This window comes from Canis lupus, chromosome 5 (assembly GCF_048164855.1).
Source record: "Canis lupus baileyi chromosome 5, mCanLup2.hap1, whole genome shotgun sequence".
Taxonomy (NCBI): Eukaryota; Metazoa; Chordata; class Mammalia; order Carnivora; family Canidae; genus Canis; species Canis lupus.
In genome coordinates this window covers 63,049,217-63,067,103 of record NC_132842.1, presented here as the reverse complement: position 1 = coordinate 63,067,103, position 17,887 = coordinate 63,049,217, and the positions used below count along the sequence as shown (strand labels likewise).

Below are 17,887 nucleotides of genomic sequence, written 5' to 3'. Positions count from 1 at the left end.
TATGCCCGATCTCCCTTCTAGACAAGCTGGAGGCTGGGGTGGACATATGGATGAAATGGAGCTTTCCCACATGCTGCACTACTAGGATCTAAGAAGCACAGTGTCAGGGGAAAAACCAGAAGTAGATACTCGAAGTACACAGCAACAGATAGAAACTATACCTACATAAAGGGTTTAAAATAGAGGGTAGGGCCTAGAGGAATTCTGAGCTGTTCTAAGTGTTCTGTTTATAGAAAGTCAAAAGGAAGAAGCAGAGTTGGGTGAAAATACAGAAGATAGTCTGTGGAGTAGAGAAAGGATGTGGAAAGGGATGAGAGATTCTGTTATACTTATCAAGGTGTGGAGAGGACTAGATGGTACTGTAACTGGCTAGGGATGAGAGATTCTGTTATACTTATCAAGGTGTGGAGAGGACTAGATGGTACTGTAACTGGCTAAGGGGCTTGGATATTGATGCCTGTGTGAGGACTAGAGAGGGTCCAGGCCTGTGTGTGGCAGTGAGAACAGAGACTCTGCATAGAATGAGAACCCTCAGAGAACAGTACTGCCTGACAAACACACAGGGAAACAGCAAGGAAATTTATCTCCATGAGGGTGCTGGCTAGGGAAAAAAATTGTTTGCTTTGAGAATTCATAGCCAGAGGCCTGCTTTCTCTTGAGCGTACTGGTTTTTTTATATCCTCTGCATGATCCAAGAACTCTTGAGCCAAAAAAATGTAATATGGAAAGGTCCCAGGCTAGTAATACCCCTGAGGTACCTAGTAGAAACAAAAAGAAAAAGGGTTGTAGAAGAATCAGCTTCAGTGTAGACTGTACTTGAGTCCTGAAGATAAAAGCCCTCCATAAAATGAAGACAAAAATCCAAAAATTTAAAATCTATGAGGAACAATTCACCATGAGTGAATGTTAGCAAATACAACAAAGAACAAGATTAGACCTCTAAGAACTTCTGATGGAGGTCTATTAAAATAGAAAATAAGTAATTTTTTAAACTGTCAAAGACATTAAAGAAAAGACCCAAGAACAAAAAAGAAAGATACATGATTTTAAAAGACAAGGGACATATGAAAAAAGAATTTTTTATAACTTTAGAAGTGGAAAATACAGACATTGAAAGTTAAAATTCAACAAATAGGTTAAACACTGTGCCGAGGAGGCAAATTAAACACAGATCTTGAGAAAAGAAATGATTTAGAAAACAGATTTGAGGAAAGGATCCATAATGTAGCACAATGGCTCAGTTTAGCCCAATCAGGAGAAAGAAACCAACCACATAGTCATTTGAGTAAAGTTTAATGTAAAGAATTATTGACTATAATAGGGAGATTTAAGTAGAGAGGACTAGCTACTACTCCAGGGCTGACACAGAGCCGCCAAGGAAGAGCCCCGTCCCAGGCAGGGCTGGATCCTCCTCTCTTTTGAGAGGACATTAGCCACACCTCATTGGATGGCAGAACAGTTGCTGGGATGCCCCACTCGCACAACTTGCTAGAAATCCACCTGCCAAGGGAGCTTTTCCTAGGGAAGCGTCTCACTGGAGGCACTCTGCTATGAAACCACCACCTGAGGCCAAGGCTGCTAGGGGAAGCTGCTGGCCAACAGACCCTTAAAGAAACTGCTTGAACTGTAGAAGTGGGCCTTGGGGAAGCTGCATGTGCTGTGAGAGGTGAGCCAGGGAGGAGTTCCCCCAAACCAGAGAAGTAAAACCCTTTTCCTCCTACAGTGTCTTTCTGGTTGCCATTACTGAGAAAGCTTAACATCAAACTGGCTGGCAAAAAAAAAAAATTTAAAGAGCCCAGATCCATTTTCTTAGAACCAATAAAAGGTGTGAGAGGCAATGAATTTAGGGCTAAGACACATTAAATCAATATGAAAAACTCTTTAGAGACAAAGAGGATAACATAATGATGTCTGGCATATGTCTAATAGGTATTCCAGAGGGCAGAAGGGAGACCTGTTTTAAGAGATACCCACTGAGAATTTTTCAGATTCAGTGAAAGATATGTATTCTGAGAATCAAGAAATAAAGTGAATCTTGGCAAAATAAACAAATTAAATCCACTCAAAAAAACATCCCTGTGAAATGGCAGATGTTAAAAGCAACCAGAGTAAAAAGACCCACTTACAAAGGAATGATGATAATTCTAACTTCAGGCTTTTCTAAAATAACAATAGGAAATAATAGCCATTGGAATAAAACTACTAAAGTTGTGAATATGTTTACAGTAGTGTTGGATTATCTGACTGGAGATTCTCTGTTGACAGATAAAAACTAGATATACAGCACAAGCAAACTGTTCAAGGCTGAAAGAGAAGAGTTTTGCAGGTTATCTAATTAAATATGAGAAAGAATAAATTATGAAAGTTATTATATATATAAAAAAACCTATTAGTGATGAAACCTAGGGCATATTTGCAGTTAGGGTGAAGGAAAAGCACTGGCCTAAGTGTAATCATGGGAGAGGAAAATTTTAGTGGAAAGTAACTGGTCTAAAGTGTATAAGGCAACAGAGAAATGTAAAAGCGTGGGAATTGAGAACAAGATATTAAGATTTTTATTTTTACTAAATTTATCATTAATTCTATTGCAAAAAGTTGTCTATTACTATATTAAGAGGTTTGATTCTCTTTTCTTCTTTAATGTATCTTGATCCAATCACCCTGTGACAAATTTAAATTTTCTTTTAAAAGGATGATGTTTCTTCACCAGGAGATCTTGTTATAGCAGATGGAGGTAAATTGCATTTCTCTTTATACTTAGTAGTGGAAATTCACATTCTCATGATACCATGAAATCAGTAAACTATCACGCTTCTATGTTGTTTTAGATGCATATGAAATTTTTATTGACGACTATCATAATCATTATATAGGACATACTAGTTGACTGGGATTTTAACAATATTTTTAGTTGCAAATCTTTATGCCGTGACTCACTGCTTTTATGGAATCAAAGCTTTCATGATTTTATGGCTTGATAATTAAACTTATGTATGAGATTTCATCATCAAAGAACTGATTCAGTAATGCATTCAATAGCTTATCAATTCCACATGCATATTAGGAACCATCCTTTCTCACACCCCTTTTCTGCAAAGCCTTTCTTTGCAAGGTCTTGCTTCTCCTTCCTTCTGATTATCAAGATAAAAACATGCTGTCACCAGAGTACAATCACTCCCAGCTGACACCCAAGGAGAATAGGGCCTTCTCCTTTCATAGTTTGACTAGGAAGGAAAGAGTAGTATTTGTTTAGCATGAATGATTGCCGCTTAATTATGGTATATGTAATTATAAGATTATACCCTGGAAATAGAAAGCTAGATCCTGCACTTTATTAGGTGAATAAAATCTTTAAAGTGACAGCATTGTCGTAGAGAATTTTTTATAATATATGTTCCTCACTAATGACCTTTAAATTGTTTTGATTCTCACATAAATTGAGATAGATTTAATACAGAAGAAGTCTTTAATTGTAAGAGTTTACAGTATTCAACTTCTCAGGGATTTCAGTTTGACTTTTAATTCATTTAAGTTTAAGGCATTTGAATATTTGCCAGCCAGTAAAACATATTAGACCTAGAAATGCAAGAGTTGTATTTTCTGTGCAAGTGATGTTCGGTAGATACTATTGTGGTTCTTTATCCACTGTGACCTACTTACTTTGAGCTTTTTTTAAGTTTTTTAAGTTTGTTGTGACGTTTTTAGAGCTGTAGTTAAAAGAAAACTTTTTTATAATGAGATATTTGGCTTTGTGGGTTTTTTCCCACATAATCAGATTGAAAGAAAAAAAGTTTTAAGTAAGGAAATTTGCATTTTTTAAATGAGCTTTCATTTTAATATCTATTTAGTTTTGGAGGGCAGGGTTTTCTGTTTTTAGTTGCTTTCATTATTATTATTATTATTATTGACATGAGTTTCTTTAAATATAGATGGTCAACTGATGGAGGGTGATAAAATTTATTGGCCAACTCAGTCAGCTTTAACTACACGTTTGAGGCGTCTCATCACTGCATATCAGCGTACTAATAAAAACAGACAAATCCAGCAGATACAGCCTACTTTCTCAGTGCCTGCCAGTGTAATGCAGCCTCTTTATGAAGAAGCCACTCTCAATCCTAAAATGGCAGCCAAGATAGAAAGGCAGCAGAGGTAAGAAAATAGCCCTAAATTTTTAATATTAGTATAATTGTATAAATGTAGTTATTCATTCAGAAGGTTGTTAGAGTGTGAGTATCTCACTTTATGAAAAACGTAAGTAGAGAAGCTGCTCAAAGCAATGTTTTATGCATGCACACACGTACATAGATATATACTCATACACATATACACACAAATATGGTCAAAGATTATTGCATTTTGTAGTTCCTAGCCATGCTTCATATTTAATCATTATTTTGTCATGCTTATGAAGTGAGTTAAAAAAACTGAAGTTGCAATGCAAACTCAGGAATTAAATTATTAATAAAGCAAACTTTTAAATTACATGAAATAAAATCCATTCTACCTTATTCTTACATTATGACATCTATGAAATAGAAGAATGTATGGAAGACAAGTCTGTTTATGCTTTATATAGAGGATGAACCCTTGGAACTACTGATATCAAAGGGGAAGAAAATGGGAGACCTTTTTGCAAGAGAACTTGTTAAGACAGGCATGCTTCTCTCTTCCCAAAAGCTTTAACTTCTTAAAAAAGAGTATGTTGAAAAGAATAGCAGTATTTTTCAATAAGCTGGCCTTGTGGGGCTCCTGGGTGGCTCATTTGGTAAGTGGCTGCCTTTGACTCAGGACATAATCTCAGGTTCCTGGGATGGAGCCCTGCATTGGATTCCCCGCTCAGTGAGAAGTCTGCTTCTCCCTCTGTTCTCCCTCCAGCTCGTACTTGCTCTCTCTCATCCTCTCTCAAATAAATAAATCTTAAAAAAAACAACAACAACAACAAAAAAGCTGGCCTCGTTGTTAAGCCTGGGTCCTTGGATGTTCTCTAGAAAATATATCAGTTTTCTTTTGTATTTGCAGCACAAATAATTCATTGTAACCAGAATTTAATCAGTCTGAAATTTAAGATTTTTCAATGTCCTAGACATAATCTTCTTCAAATACTACTACCTCTGTAAATACACTGTTTCAGTTATCTATGATTGCATAATAACGCCCACACACACCCCAAAACGTGATGACTTAAACATGAGCTTTTTTATTTCTCATAATTCTATGGGTTGACCAGATGGTTCTTCTCTCCATGGTATTGGCAGAAGTGCTGAGATGGCTGGAAGGGAGAGTGGCCTCACCCACATGGCTGGCAGTTGGCACTGGGTTGCCAATTGGAAGCTTGAATGAGGGAACATTTCCAGTAGCAAAGGCAGAAGAAGCTGCAATTTCTTAAGGCTCAGCCTCAGGGTTACAAAGTTTCATTTCTGCTACCTTCTGTGGGTCAGAGAAGTCACAGGGTCAACCACGATTAAAGGGAGAGGAAAGAGATTGCTCTTCTCCCTGGGAAGAGTGGCAGAGAATTCATGGCCATCTTTAACCTCCCACATGCACTTTTCCCGTTGGTTGGTCAGATCTGGATTCATCTTCCTAAAAGTCCAAATTTATCATGATAGTTAATGGCTCCTTATTTACTACAGGTATAAAGTTTAAATTCTTAAACCTCAGTTCAAGAGTCTGCAGTTTTTGGTATCCACATGCATTTCTAATTCTATCCAATATTGGTCCCTCAGCCATAATGTCCTATGTATTCTTGACTCAATATCTTGCTTATATTGTTCCTATCACCTGGAACACCCTTCTTCCTACTCTTTAATACTGATTGGTTTCCTAGGCTATTTTTACTTTATTATCACATTAATCTTACTGTAGCTCTGTGATGAAAATGGCCTGTTGATGTTTTTCAAAGGTCTCATATATTCTTTCTCATTCACACAATTCCATAACTTAACCAGGAAAAAGTGTCCCTAAATTAGGCTGTGTTTGTAGATCTGTGATGCATAAGAATATTATTACCCTCTTTAAGTATCTTTAGGAGCTCTCTACTGAATAGAAACTATTTTTAGCCAGGTATATAAATTATTTCATAATCTGACCCTAACCCTATCTCCTTCTATCCCCAATATGAGCCATATCCTTGTTGATCTGGATCTGGAATGCTCATCATACCCCCAAAATATAGATTACTTCCTACTTTGCTTATACTGTGCCCTCCTCCTATAATTCCCAGGCCGATCTTAGCCTTAGTCCATCTTAAATGCCACTTCTGTGATGCTTTCTTGATCACTCAGGTCTGAAGTGGTCCTCCCATCTTCTGTGCTCTCCAAAAATTCTTGGTTTCTATAATGCATACAACTAACATGCTACCTTATACTAGAAATATGTTTGAAATCTTTTATCTTTTCCCTAAAGGTAGGGTCATCATGTTTTACATATCTGCTACATATTTTCTCACATAGCAGATATGCAAAAAACTATTATTGTCTGAAGGAAAAGAAGTGTGATTGGATAGATGAGTCAACTAGCATTTTTTAAAGACTATTTATTTGAGAGAGAGAGAGAGAGTGCCCAAGTGGGAGAAGGGGCAGAGGGAGAGAATATCTAAGTAGAGTCCTGCTGAGTATAGAGCCCAATGCAAGTTTTAGGTACTTGAAATGTTTTAAATTTTATTATAGGCATTATATTCAGCATTAGTAAATATTCATTTTAACATCTGAAACTAATGATGTATCCTATGGCGGCTAATCGAATTTAAATTTTAAAAAAAGAAAAATATTTAGTGACCAATGTGACTTCTTTTTTAATCTGATTCAAAATAGATGGACAAGAAGAGAAGAAGCTGACTTTTACAGAGTTGTGTCTACATTTGGAGTGGTATTTGACCCTGATAGAGGCCAATTTGATTGGACAAAATTTAGAGCTATGGCTAGGCTGCATAAGAAGACTGATGATAGCTTGGAGAAGTATTTGTATGCATTCATGTCTATGTGTCGGAGGGTTTGTCGTCTTCCTTCCAAAGAAGGTAGGTATAAAATTTCTGTCTTTCCTAGTTTTGGTCGAAAGAGCAAAAAGCACTAACATTCAGAAATTTCCAGTTTGTTTATTTCAATACTAATTCAACACATCAATAATTTCTCAGAATTGCAAATAAACTATGCTAAAAAAAAAAAAAAAAAAAAAGCTATGCTCAAAGGTCTCCCTATTTGTTAATCCTGCTATTAAAATAAGATCTAGGGATCCCTGGGTGGCTCAGCAGTTTAGCACCTGCCTTTGGCTCAGGGCGTGATCCTGGAGTCCCGGGACCTATTCCCACATCAGGCTCCCGGCATGGAGCCTGCTTCTCCCTCCTCCTGTGTCTCTGACTTTCTCTCTCTCTCTCTCTCTCTCTCTCTCATAAATAAATAAATAAATCTTTAAAAAAATAAAATAAAATAAGATCTAAAACAAATAGTTACACTTTGAGTTTTGAGGAATGGCCAGTGCTTACTCAGTATTAGGCTGATGATCAGGGGGAGGTAGAAGATAAATGGTAGCTTGTGATAAATAGAACTAATCTGTATTTTTAGTTCATCTTAAAGGAACTGTGTTAGAGGGCTTATTTACATGAATAATTTTGCAAAGAATGAGGCCTCCATTCAAAAGACATTTTAAAGAATTTTAGTAGGAAAAAAAAATCACCTAGAGCCTTAAAAAAAGAATAATCAGAGGTGCTAATGCTCAGCCAAAGCCCTGGTCTGGGGTGAATTTATTTCATTATCTTTGAAGCCCAGAGAAGTAGCTCATCCTGCCAGCAGCCCCTCTCAGTAGTGCTATTACAAGCCACTGTCTCTGTTGTTTGTTGAATATGATTTCCGACAGCTAAACCAGTGGCTTCCTACTCCTATTTCATACTAAAAAATATAAATGGTTAATAAAAGGACATAAATGTGAGTTTGTTTGCTTGCTTTTTATGTCCTAACAGATCTGTTGTCAGTCTGCTGAATAGAGAAGCCCATCACTTGATTACCCAAATACCAGATGATTCAAAGTAGATTTTAGTCTACTTAAACAGCTTTTGCAGGGGCACCTGGGTGGTTCAGTGGTTGAGCATCTGCCTTTGGCTCAGGTCCTGATCCCAGGGTCCTGGGGTGGAGTCCTGTACCAGGCCCCCTCCCCGGGGAACCTGCTTCTTTCTCCCTTTGCCTATGTCTCTGCCTCTCTTTCTCTGTGTCTCTCATGAATAAATAAATAAAATCTCTTGTAAAAAAGCACCTTTTGTAAGACTATCAATGGTTTAAAAACACAGATAAAGCAAAATATTGTGTCTTCTGTTATTTATGGTTACCAAGAGGCCCTTATTTATTTATTTTCTTAATTCCTACCAGCAGAGTATAAAATGTAGTGAATCAATGAACCGCTTCTGACTCTAGTTTTAAAACAAAAAGGAAAGGGTTAATTACTAAGTATTGATTGAAAAGGTAGTGTTTTCTCATTGGAAATGGGAGTGAGGGGATCCCTGGGTGGCGCAGCGGTTTGGCGCCTGCCTTTGGCCCAGGGCGCGATCCTGGAGACCCAGGATCAAATCCCACATCGGGCTCCCGGTGCATGGAGCCTGCTTCTCCCTCTGCCTATGTCTCTGCCTCTCTCTCTCTCTCTCTCTCTCTCTCTCTGTGACTATCATAAATAAATAAAAAATAAAAATTTGGAAATGGGAGTGAGGTTTTACTTAGATCAGTTTTCCAAACTTCCTCGGTTCATAGAGCCCTTACTGTCTCTAATTTTTCACAGCACCTGAGGCTAAAAGTTCTGTTTAATGAATTGATCCAAACAACTTAGTAAGTATTTATGTCCAACAGTCTGGTTTGAAATTACTAGATCAAATCAATTGTTTGAGACAAATCAACATTTTGATCAAACAGATCAATTGAAAATATAATGTAAATTGAAAAAAAGAAAAAATACTACCCTTCTTTCTTAAATGGTTACACTTACTTACTAATGCGATGTGTACACCTGTCAGGCACGCTACAACTCTCAAACACTGGAGGTAGAATGGATACTCCCTCTCTGTTTCCCATTCCATACTAATGTTTGTATGGTCCTTGATGTCTTTTTTTTTTTTTTTTAAAGATTTTTTTTATTTATCCATGAGAGACACAGAGAGACAGAGGCAGAGACACAGACAGAAGGAGAAGCAGGCTCCATGCAGGGAGCCTGACGTGGGACTTGATACTGGGTCTCCAGGATCACACCCTGGGCTGAAGGCAGTGCTAAACCATTGAGCCACCTGGGCTGCCCTTCTTTTTTTTTTTTTAACTTTTTATTTTGAACTACTTTTAGACTTTCAGAAAAGTTGCAAAAAACTATAGAAGTTTCCATGTATATCTCACTTTGCCCTCCCCCATGTGAAATCTTACATGACTAATTATAGTATTATCAGACTTGGAAACTAACATTAGTACAGGGCCATTATAAACTGAATACCTAGTCAGATCTTAACAGTTTGTCCACTGATGTCCTTTTTAGTTGTAGGATCCCACATTGTATTTCGTTAGTCTTTCCCCTTAGCTTCCTATAGTCTGTAAGAGACTCTCAGTTTTTCTTGTCTTTTATGACCCTGATACCTTACAAAAATATTGATCTGTTATTTTACCACAAATCCCTCAATTTGGATTTGTCTTATGTTTTCATATGATTGCATTGAGGTTATGCATTTTGTCAAGAGTACTGCAGAAATGGTGTGTCTTTCTTGGAACGTACCATGAGTTCAGGATGTCAGTTATGTCCAACACTGATGATACTGCCCTTGATTGTTTGGCTATGGTAGTCTATGCTGTTTCCCCAGTATAAAATTGCTGTCTTTTCCCTGCAGTTAACAGATATCTTTAGGAGATACTTTGAGATCACACAAATCTTGTTTCTCCTCAAACTTTTACCCATTGATTTCAGTATCCATGAGTAGGTCCTTGTGTGTAATAGTTTTTACTGTGGAATTCTGCTGCAAGCAGACTGTTGCTTTGCTTTCAACTGCTGATCAATTATTCATATCAGAATGTACTCATAAGTACTTATTTAATTCTGTAGGTTATAACCCAATACTGTCATTATTTTGATGCTCAAATTATACGAGCTCTTTTAAGTGGCTCCTGCATTATTTCAACAAATGCTTATCTTTTTTTTTTTTAATACTTCTAAACTGCCAGGATAGCAAAATCTAATGTTGAAACTGAATTAGCTCAAGCCATTACCTCACATAGCATTTGAAGTTTCTTTATTTCCCTCAAATTTAAAGAAAGCCTTTGGTGTTCCTTTGAGTTCATTGCAATGCACTGAGTTACCCTGGTGCAGCTAGGGTTTGTTTATAGAGTATGATTTAACAGTTTTAATTTTTACTTATGATTCCAGTAAGTGTTCTTCTCTTTGATTAAAGCATAGAAGCTTTGTGCAGTGGCAGTATTGTAGCCAATGAGGTTTATCTGAGGCACAATTATTGCTAATTGATTAAGGCACAGATTAGTAAAGACATAGCTCATAGGGAATTTCTTAAATTCTTCTTTATATTCACATACTTCAAAGTTATCCTTTACTTATTTTCAGAAGATCCAGTGTTATGTGTATGGATTTTGGTACTTCTTTTTAAAATTTTTATTTTTTCTCATTTATAAATTTTAAAAAGAATTTCTGGAGATTACACACTGATACTGAGTAGATGTACATTTTAGAAGTTGCATTATTTGTTTTAAATCTGTAACAAAGTGTTTTTTAGGTTAACGTTTTTATTCTTGTTTTAATGTAGAATTGGTGGATCCAAATATTTTTATCCAACCAATCACAGAAGAACGTGCTTCTAGGACTTTGTATCGGATTGAACTTCTAAGGAAAGTACGAGAACAGGCCCTCCGACATCCACAATTGTTTGAACGCTTGAAGCTTTGCCATCCAAACCCAGACTTACCAGTCTGGTGGGAATGTGGCCCTCATGACAGGGACTTGCTCATTGGAGCTGCTAAACATGGGGTGAGCCGAACAGACTATCACATTCTTCGTGATCCTGAACTCTCCTTTATGGCAGCTCAAAGGAACTACAGTCAAAGTAAGATGGCTCATTCAAGGACTTCTACCCCACTTTTACAGCAATATCAAGTAGCACTTTCTGCTTCTCCTCTTACCTCTCTACCTAGGCTCCTAGATGCTAAAGGTATTATTCTAGAGGATATGAAAGTTAAAAGTGAAAATCTTAAAGAGGAGCCTCAGTCTTCTGAAGAAGAATCTATGTCTTCTGAGGAAACCAGGACACTAATAAAGTCTGAGCCTGTAAGTCCAAAGAACGGTGTTCTACCGCAGGCCACTGGAGACCAGAAATCTGGTGGAAAAGGTGAAACAGACAGACGCATGGTTGCAGCCAGAACAGAACCCCTAACTCCAAACCCAGCTTCTAAGAAACAGCGAGTCCACAAAAGAGGATCCGAATCTAGTTCTGAGTCTGACTCTGATTCTGAGAGATCATCCTGTTCTTCCAGATCATCTTCTTCCTCGTCTTCCTCCTCTTCTTGTTCCCACTCTCGATCAGGCTCTAGTTCTTCTTCTTCATCCTCTTGTTCTTCAGCATCGTCTTCATCCTCATCCTCATCCTCTTCCTCATCATCCTCCTCTTCATCTTCATCAGAAGAAAGTGACAGTGAAGAAGAAGAAGTCCAAAAGCGAGGTATATGCATAAAGTGCTTTTCTGTTTTATGACATTTCAAGTGAGAATGAAAAGAATTTGGTTCAGATAACTGAAGCATGTTGAAAATGGTTAACTTAAATTTTATACGTACAGATTTGCATAGGAAGCACTAGTGAAAAGGGAACTAGAATTACTGGTGCACATACCTCTATTCAATATTCAAGGTACTGCAAAATGGGTTAGTCAAGCAGAAATTAGGCATTTTACACAATAATTTTAGTTCCTTGTGATCACCATCAATTTAATGTTGCATTTCTTCTGAACAAGTTGATCAGTAAACAAATCAGGATCGTATTCTATAACAGCCATACTTAGCAGCTATCTACTCAGAGCAATAGAGGATAGGTATGACAGCTTGCCAGCAGAGTGGTGTTACATGGCTCTCTCCTGCAGGTGTACTCACCACAGCCCATAGTTCAAGTGCAAGGAAATGAGTTGACATTGAGTGGGCACAGGAGCCAGAGTCTCTTGTAACAACTCTATGGACACAAGTTTCAGGGTTGCCACAAGGACGTGGCCAATTATAGGAATCCCCTCCTTGGAGAATTTTAGTATGCCTGTCAAGTATTTATGGTCCTCCCAGTCCAAATATAGTTGATCAGTCAGGAGTTTATCTGTTTCCAGGGAAGCAGACCTACACAATTAACTGAGGGTCACATTTTCATGCAGGCAAGGGATGTTTTGTAAACCTCTTCCCTTAAACTTCTTAGTGCTGCTCATTTTGCTCTTATGGTAATTTTTTAAACCATGAATACTTTATTGTATCCTAGGTGAGTTTTTCCTTTTTTTTTTTTTTTTACCATTTGTTTCACTTCTAAATTTTTCCTTTTTAAATATATCTAAATAATTAAGATTTGAAAAGTATATATAAACTTGTTTTATGCAGTCTTTTTGAAACAGTTATAATTGTTCTCAGCAGAAGGTACCCCTCACGTGAAAGCCTATGATGAAGAAAGTGTCGCATCACTGAGCACTACCCAGGATGAGACACAGGATAGTTTCCAGATGAACAATGGGACGCCAGAGTCTGCTTACATCTTACAAGGGGGATACATGCTAGCAGCTTCATATTGGCCAAAGGTAAATGGATAGTGTCCTGTGGAACAGATCTTTTTTTGAGTAGTTTTGATTCTTTAATGGTAGATATTCTTCTCATATGGAAAAATAAGTCACTGTAAAACGTAGGTGGCATTTTGGTGTTAGCATGAAAAGTATCAACTACTATCAAGTAAATAGGTCTACTGGAATGTGTATGTTTCTCAACATAACCTTAGAATGTTTGGAATAAGAGATAATGCTTACATTCATAAACAAGTTAATATTCAAGTATTTGTTTATGAAGTAGGTGCTTTGAGCTGAGTCTCCTTAAAGAAATTTACCATAGCCAATGGTGACTTAGAAAAAAAGTTCACTCAGGTACATGTGCTTTCAGTGGCAAAAGTTCAGGTTGGATTCATATAATTCTTCTATCAGTATGTGGCTAGACTAGTGTAAGAATACTTAACCTTTAGGAGAATTCTACTCAAAGCACATGGGTGGTGCAGTTGCTTCAGCATCCAACTCTTCATTTCCCCTCAGGTCATGATCTCAGGGTCATGAGATTGAGCCCCACCTGGGCTCTGTACTCAGCATGGAGTCTGCTTAAGATTCTTTCCCCCTCTCGACCTCCTTCCCCCATTGAGTGCACATGCTCGCTGTTGCTCTCTAAAATCTTTTAAAAACTTTTTTTTTTAAGATTTTATTTTACTTATGAGAGACACAGAGAGAAACAGAGAGAGAGAGGCAGAGACACAGGCAGAGGGAGAAGCAGGCTCCATGCAGGGAGCCCAACGTGGGACTCGATCCCAAGTCTGCAGGATCATGCCCTGGGCTGAAGGTGATGCTAAACCGCTGAGCCACTTGGGCTGCCCTAAAAAACCTTTTTAACAAAAGGAGAACTCTACTCTTACCTAGTTCTCAGTTGTTTGAATTTTTACGAGGAACCTGTATTAACTGTGTAATTATAAAAATAAAAATAACAGAAGTCTATCGTATAATATTTTTGAACTCCAATGTAAATTCGTACTTGAATTCTTACAGAATTATGATATGGGTATGTGACTGTGTATATATACCAAATGTATGTATGTTGTACTGGGATTATATCCATCAAGGCCCTGAGCCATTTCATCTCCAAAGGTCTGTGGTCTGATTGTTGAAATCACACTTTGATGTGGCATGCTCTTCCAGGACCGCGTGATGATCAATCGGCTGGACAGTATTTGTCAAACAGTGCTGAAAGGGAAGTGGCCTTCAGCTAGAAGAAGTTATGATGCCAACACAGTAGCTTCTTTCTATACCACAAAACTGCTGGACAGTCCTGGTGCAGCTACAGAATATAGCGAACCTGGTGTACCCACTCCCCCAGGTGCCGGTGGTAAAGAAGAACATGATCAGTCAACACAGATGTCAAAGGTGAAGAAGCATGTACGAGAAAAGGAGTTTACAGTGAAAATCAAAGACGTATGTTTATTTTTATTGCCCTAGGACCCGATTGCGATTACGTGTGCAGCATGCTTTTTCTGCAAGTGGCTGCCTGCTCTCACTCTTACTTCCTTCACATACTTGTTTTCTGGTATTTGGATTGTTTTCTTTTTGAAATCCAGGTTATTAAACTTGAATATTCTACTAGAAGGATCGTCATTAAATATGTTTCTCTACCTGTACTTCTGAAAATAGTCCTTCTGCCGATCAAGAATGCTTTTCTTAAGCAGTCTGACAAACTCTAATTGTTTTGATTCTTTTATGTAATATTTAAGTGGTATGTTGGTGTACTTTCTCTTTTAAACATTTAGCATGCCCTGTTATCAGTAATATTTCATTTCTCAGTATGATTTTTGAAGCTAAATTGATTACTCCATGTCTAATACATGGGTAACGTTCTCTGAAATGTCATCTGAATAATGTACTTAGAAATGTATGTCCGAAGCTGATAGTACTAGTCATATGAAAAACTGTTTTGCTCAGAAAAGTGTATATAGTACCTGGATTTTTTTCTTTTAAGATGGAAGACTTAATATTCATTATAGAAATGAGTTGATTTTTTTCTTCTTTAGTTGATTTCTGAATAAGAAGAGAACTTGATTAATGTTTCAGGGTTTTTAATTCATTTTTTTCTAAGTAAAAAATTTCTCCTAATAGCTGAAATGAGTTTTTTTTTTTAATTGTTTCTTTCTTGATAATGGTGTTTGTTAACAGGAAGGTGGTTTGAAGTTGACATTTCAGAAGCAGGGGCTTGCTCAGAAAAGACCATTCGACAGTGAAGATGGTGCTCTGGGGCAGCAGCAGTACCTCGCTCGGCTTCGTGAGCTACAGAGTGCATCAGAGACCAGCCTCGCCAATTTTCCCAAATCCATGCCAGTATCAGGTGACTGTGATGATGATAATTCCCTTAGCATGAAATACTTCTGCTGTCATTTCCAAATTCTCTTTTATTTATTCTTCTATTAAAAATTCATTTGTCCTCTAATGTTGAGGTCTCTTTTATGTCTATAAATATATAATTTTAGGTCTTAATAAAAACCTACTGGGACTTTTAATCTGATGTTTTAAAGCAGGGTGCAGTCTTGTTTTGGGGTCCTAAATATTTGGGTAGAAATAATCTGTCAAGTAGTTTTATACGGGTAAAAGTTCCAACAGCATTTTAATATGAAAGCAGATTGTGAATGTGAAGGCAAACACCGAAATCACATATTAATGGTGATTAGTGGAGGAAGTTAAAATGAGAAGTTCTGGAAAGATTTTAGAGACAGTGTTGTCCAGTGATCTACAGGATACGAGATTGTCATGACTAACCCTGAAAGATAACCCTTCAGTCTCATGGAATATTTGCAGGAAAAAAGATTGTTCCTACCTTAAACAGCCCTTTATATTACTGGGCAGCTCTGATTATCACAAAATTCCTTCTTATTTGGAAGCAAATTTTGCCTGCAGCTGGTTTTCCTTAATGATTGAAATTCTGTCTTTAAAGGTATCACAGAATCAAGCTATTCCTGTCTATATGATAATCTTAACATTCTGAAATCCGTGATCATATCTTCTCCTCTTGTGACTGTGTCTTTTCTGACCTTTTGATAATTTGAATCAACAGTATTTACTAAACACCAAATTGGAGCTATGTGTTGGGTGCTCTATAGGCACTGAGGAAACCATACGAAGTTTGTTTTGTTTTGTTGATCTTGGGCTAATGTGCTTTAATTTGTCTGTGTCCCTTTTAAAGTGTAGGACCAAAAATTGAGAATTTTACTTATGGCCAGCTGAATCTTTAAAAGTACAAGTTGTCAATTAAAGCAGATTAAAGACTTGAATTTCTATTATACCTTCCATTTACATAAGGCTACAGACTCTGTTTCCATATTCTAGTACCCCCAGTTGCCATGCAGTACTTGGAAACATTTCACAAATTCTGTTGTGCTTGTGCACAGTGTATGGAATTCCTATGATTTGGGAAAATAATGCTTTATTATAAGTGTTAAATTGATAACTATTCCCAATTGCTACTATCATGACTTTTTAATTATAAATTACAATTAAATTATAAATTAGTATCATCAGCATTACTTGGTCTCTTACAGATTCATTAACCATTTGTTGTAATTCTCTAGTTCCTGGACTTTCAGACATGTGTAGATTGCAGTTCAAAATAAGTCAGCCATGCTTCTGTTACTGAAGTATAACTTCCCCAAACTGTGCTTTTCATATATTTAGGGAGCTCTTTTTTTAATAAGAAAATGGGAACAGATGGGGAAGATAAGCTATGAACTTTTTTGAGTAACCTACTTGGAGTTTAGAAATACCACTGCTTGAGGCATCTGTCCCGAAGTTAGTTAAGCATCTGTCTTCAGCTCAGGTCATGATCTTAGGATCCTGGGATCAAACCTCGTGTAGGGCTCCCTGCTCAGTGGGGCGTCTGTTTCTCCCTCTCCCTCTGCCCCTCCCCACTGTGCACACACACGTGCACATGTTTTCTCTCTCTCTTTATCTCCCTCTCTCTCAAATAAATAAATCTTTATAAAAAAAAAAAAGAGGGGAGAGAGTAACTGGGTGATGGGCATTAAGAAGGGCACATGATATAATGAGCACTGGGTGTTCTATGCAACGAATCACTGAACTCTACTACTGAAGCTAATAATACAGTATATGTTAATGTAAATAAAATTTTAAAAATACCACTGCTTATACTCTGATAACTTGTTTTTTTTAAGATTTTATTTACTTATTCATAAGAGACACAGGCAGAGGGAGAAGCAGGCTCCATGCAGGGAGCCTGATGTGGGACTCGATCCTGGGATTCCAGGATCTCACTCCCTGGGCTGAAGGCAGCAGCTCAACCACTGAGCCACCCAGGAATCCCTGTACTCTGATAACTTTACTATAAAATGGAATTGACATTTCTATCATCTGAATGTTTTATTTCTGTTGCAGCTGAAGGATGTACAGCCTTTACCTTTAACTCTTAGATAAATAATATTATCTTTAATAGTATGAGCAGTAATTGTAACACAATCTGCAGCAATACAAAATATTTAAAAGCTTCAAGCATTAAAACTAGATAGAGTTATTATCTAAGCATCAGTGCTCATCCATCTTAATAACTGCAAAAGTGAGGGGATCCCTGAGTGGCTCAGCGGTTTAGCACCTGCCTTCGGCCCAGGGCATGGTCCTGGAGTCCCGGGATTGAGTCCCACGTCGGGCTCCCTGCATGGAGCCTGCTTCTCCCTGCTTCTCTGCCTATTTCTCTGCCTCTCTTTCTGTGTCTCTCATGGATAAATAAAATCTTTAAAAAAAATAAATAACTGCAAAAGTGAAATCTAGATTTTTCTTCCAACATGGATCTTAGGAAATCTGTTAACAATTTTTTGCCTTACGTTTCTTATTTGTGAGACAAAGAGTTGGGGTCGGAGAGTAGCATTGTTGGGTAGATTAAATAATATATGCATTGTTGGGTAGCATTGTTGGGTAGCATTGTTGGGTAGATTAAATAATATATGCAGACTGACTACTATGAAGCCTGGCACTTAATTAGATGCTAAACCTATGTTAAGATCTAAACTTCACAGGTTTTAGAATTAGATACTAAACAAATTAGTAGAATTCTTAATATCCAGAAGCCTAAGCTCTTTTTACATCTATGTGGGTACCCTCTGAATTTTA

At 37.4% G+C, this 17,887-nt stretch overlaps 1 protein-coding gene and 1 pseudogene across 11 annotated transcripts in view; both read left to right on the top strand.

The window, feature by feature from the left end:
* Positions 1–17,887, top strand: part of CHD9 (chromodomain helicase DNA binding protein 9) — a 221,161-nt gene that overhangs the window by 187,865 nt on the left and 15,409 nt on the right. For 7 of the 11 annotated variants that reach the window (XM_072827068.1, XM_072827070.1, XM_072827067.1 and 4 more), the window contains 7 exons: positions 2,692–2,734; positions 3,930–4,149; positions 6,810–7,012; positions 10,766–11,674; positions 12,612–12,775; positions 13,925–14,197; positions 14,933–15,101. In XM_072827068.1, coding sequence (XP_072683169.1) covers positions 2,692–2,734; positions 3,930–4,149; positions 6,810–7,012; positions 10,766–11,674; positions 12,612–12,775; positions 13,925–14,197; positions 14,933–15,101 — 1,981 coding nt within the window. The remainder of the gene's footprint in view (positions 1–2,691; positions 2,735–3,929; positions 4,150–6,809; positions 7,013–10,765; positions 11,675–12,611; positions 12,776–13,924; positions 14,198–14,932; positions 15,102–17,887) is intronic. The other 4 variants (XM_072827072.1, XM_072827076.1, XM_072827073.1 and 1 more) reach the window with 3 other exon arrangements.
* LOC140634565 (U4 spliceosomal RNA) lies at positions 10,406–10,537 on the top strand (annotated as a pseudogene).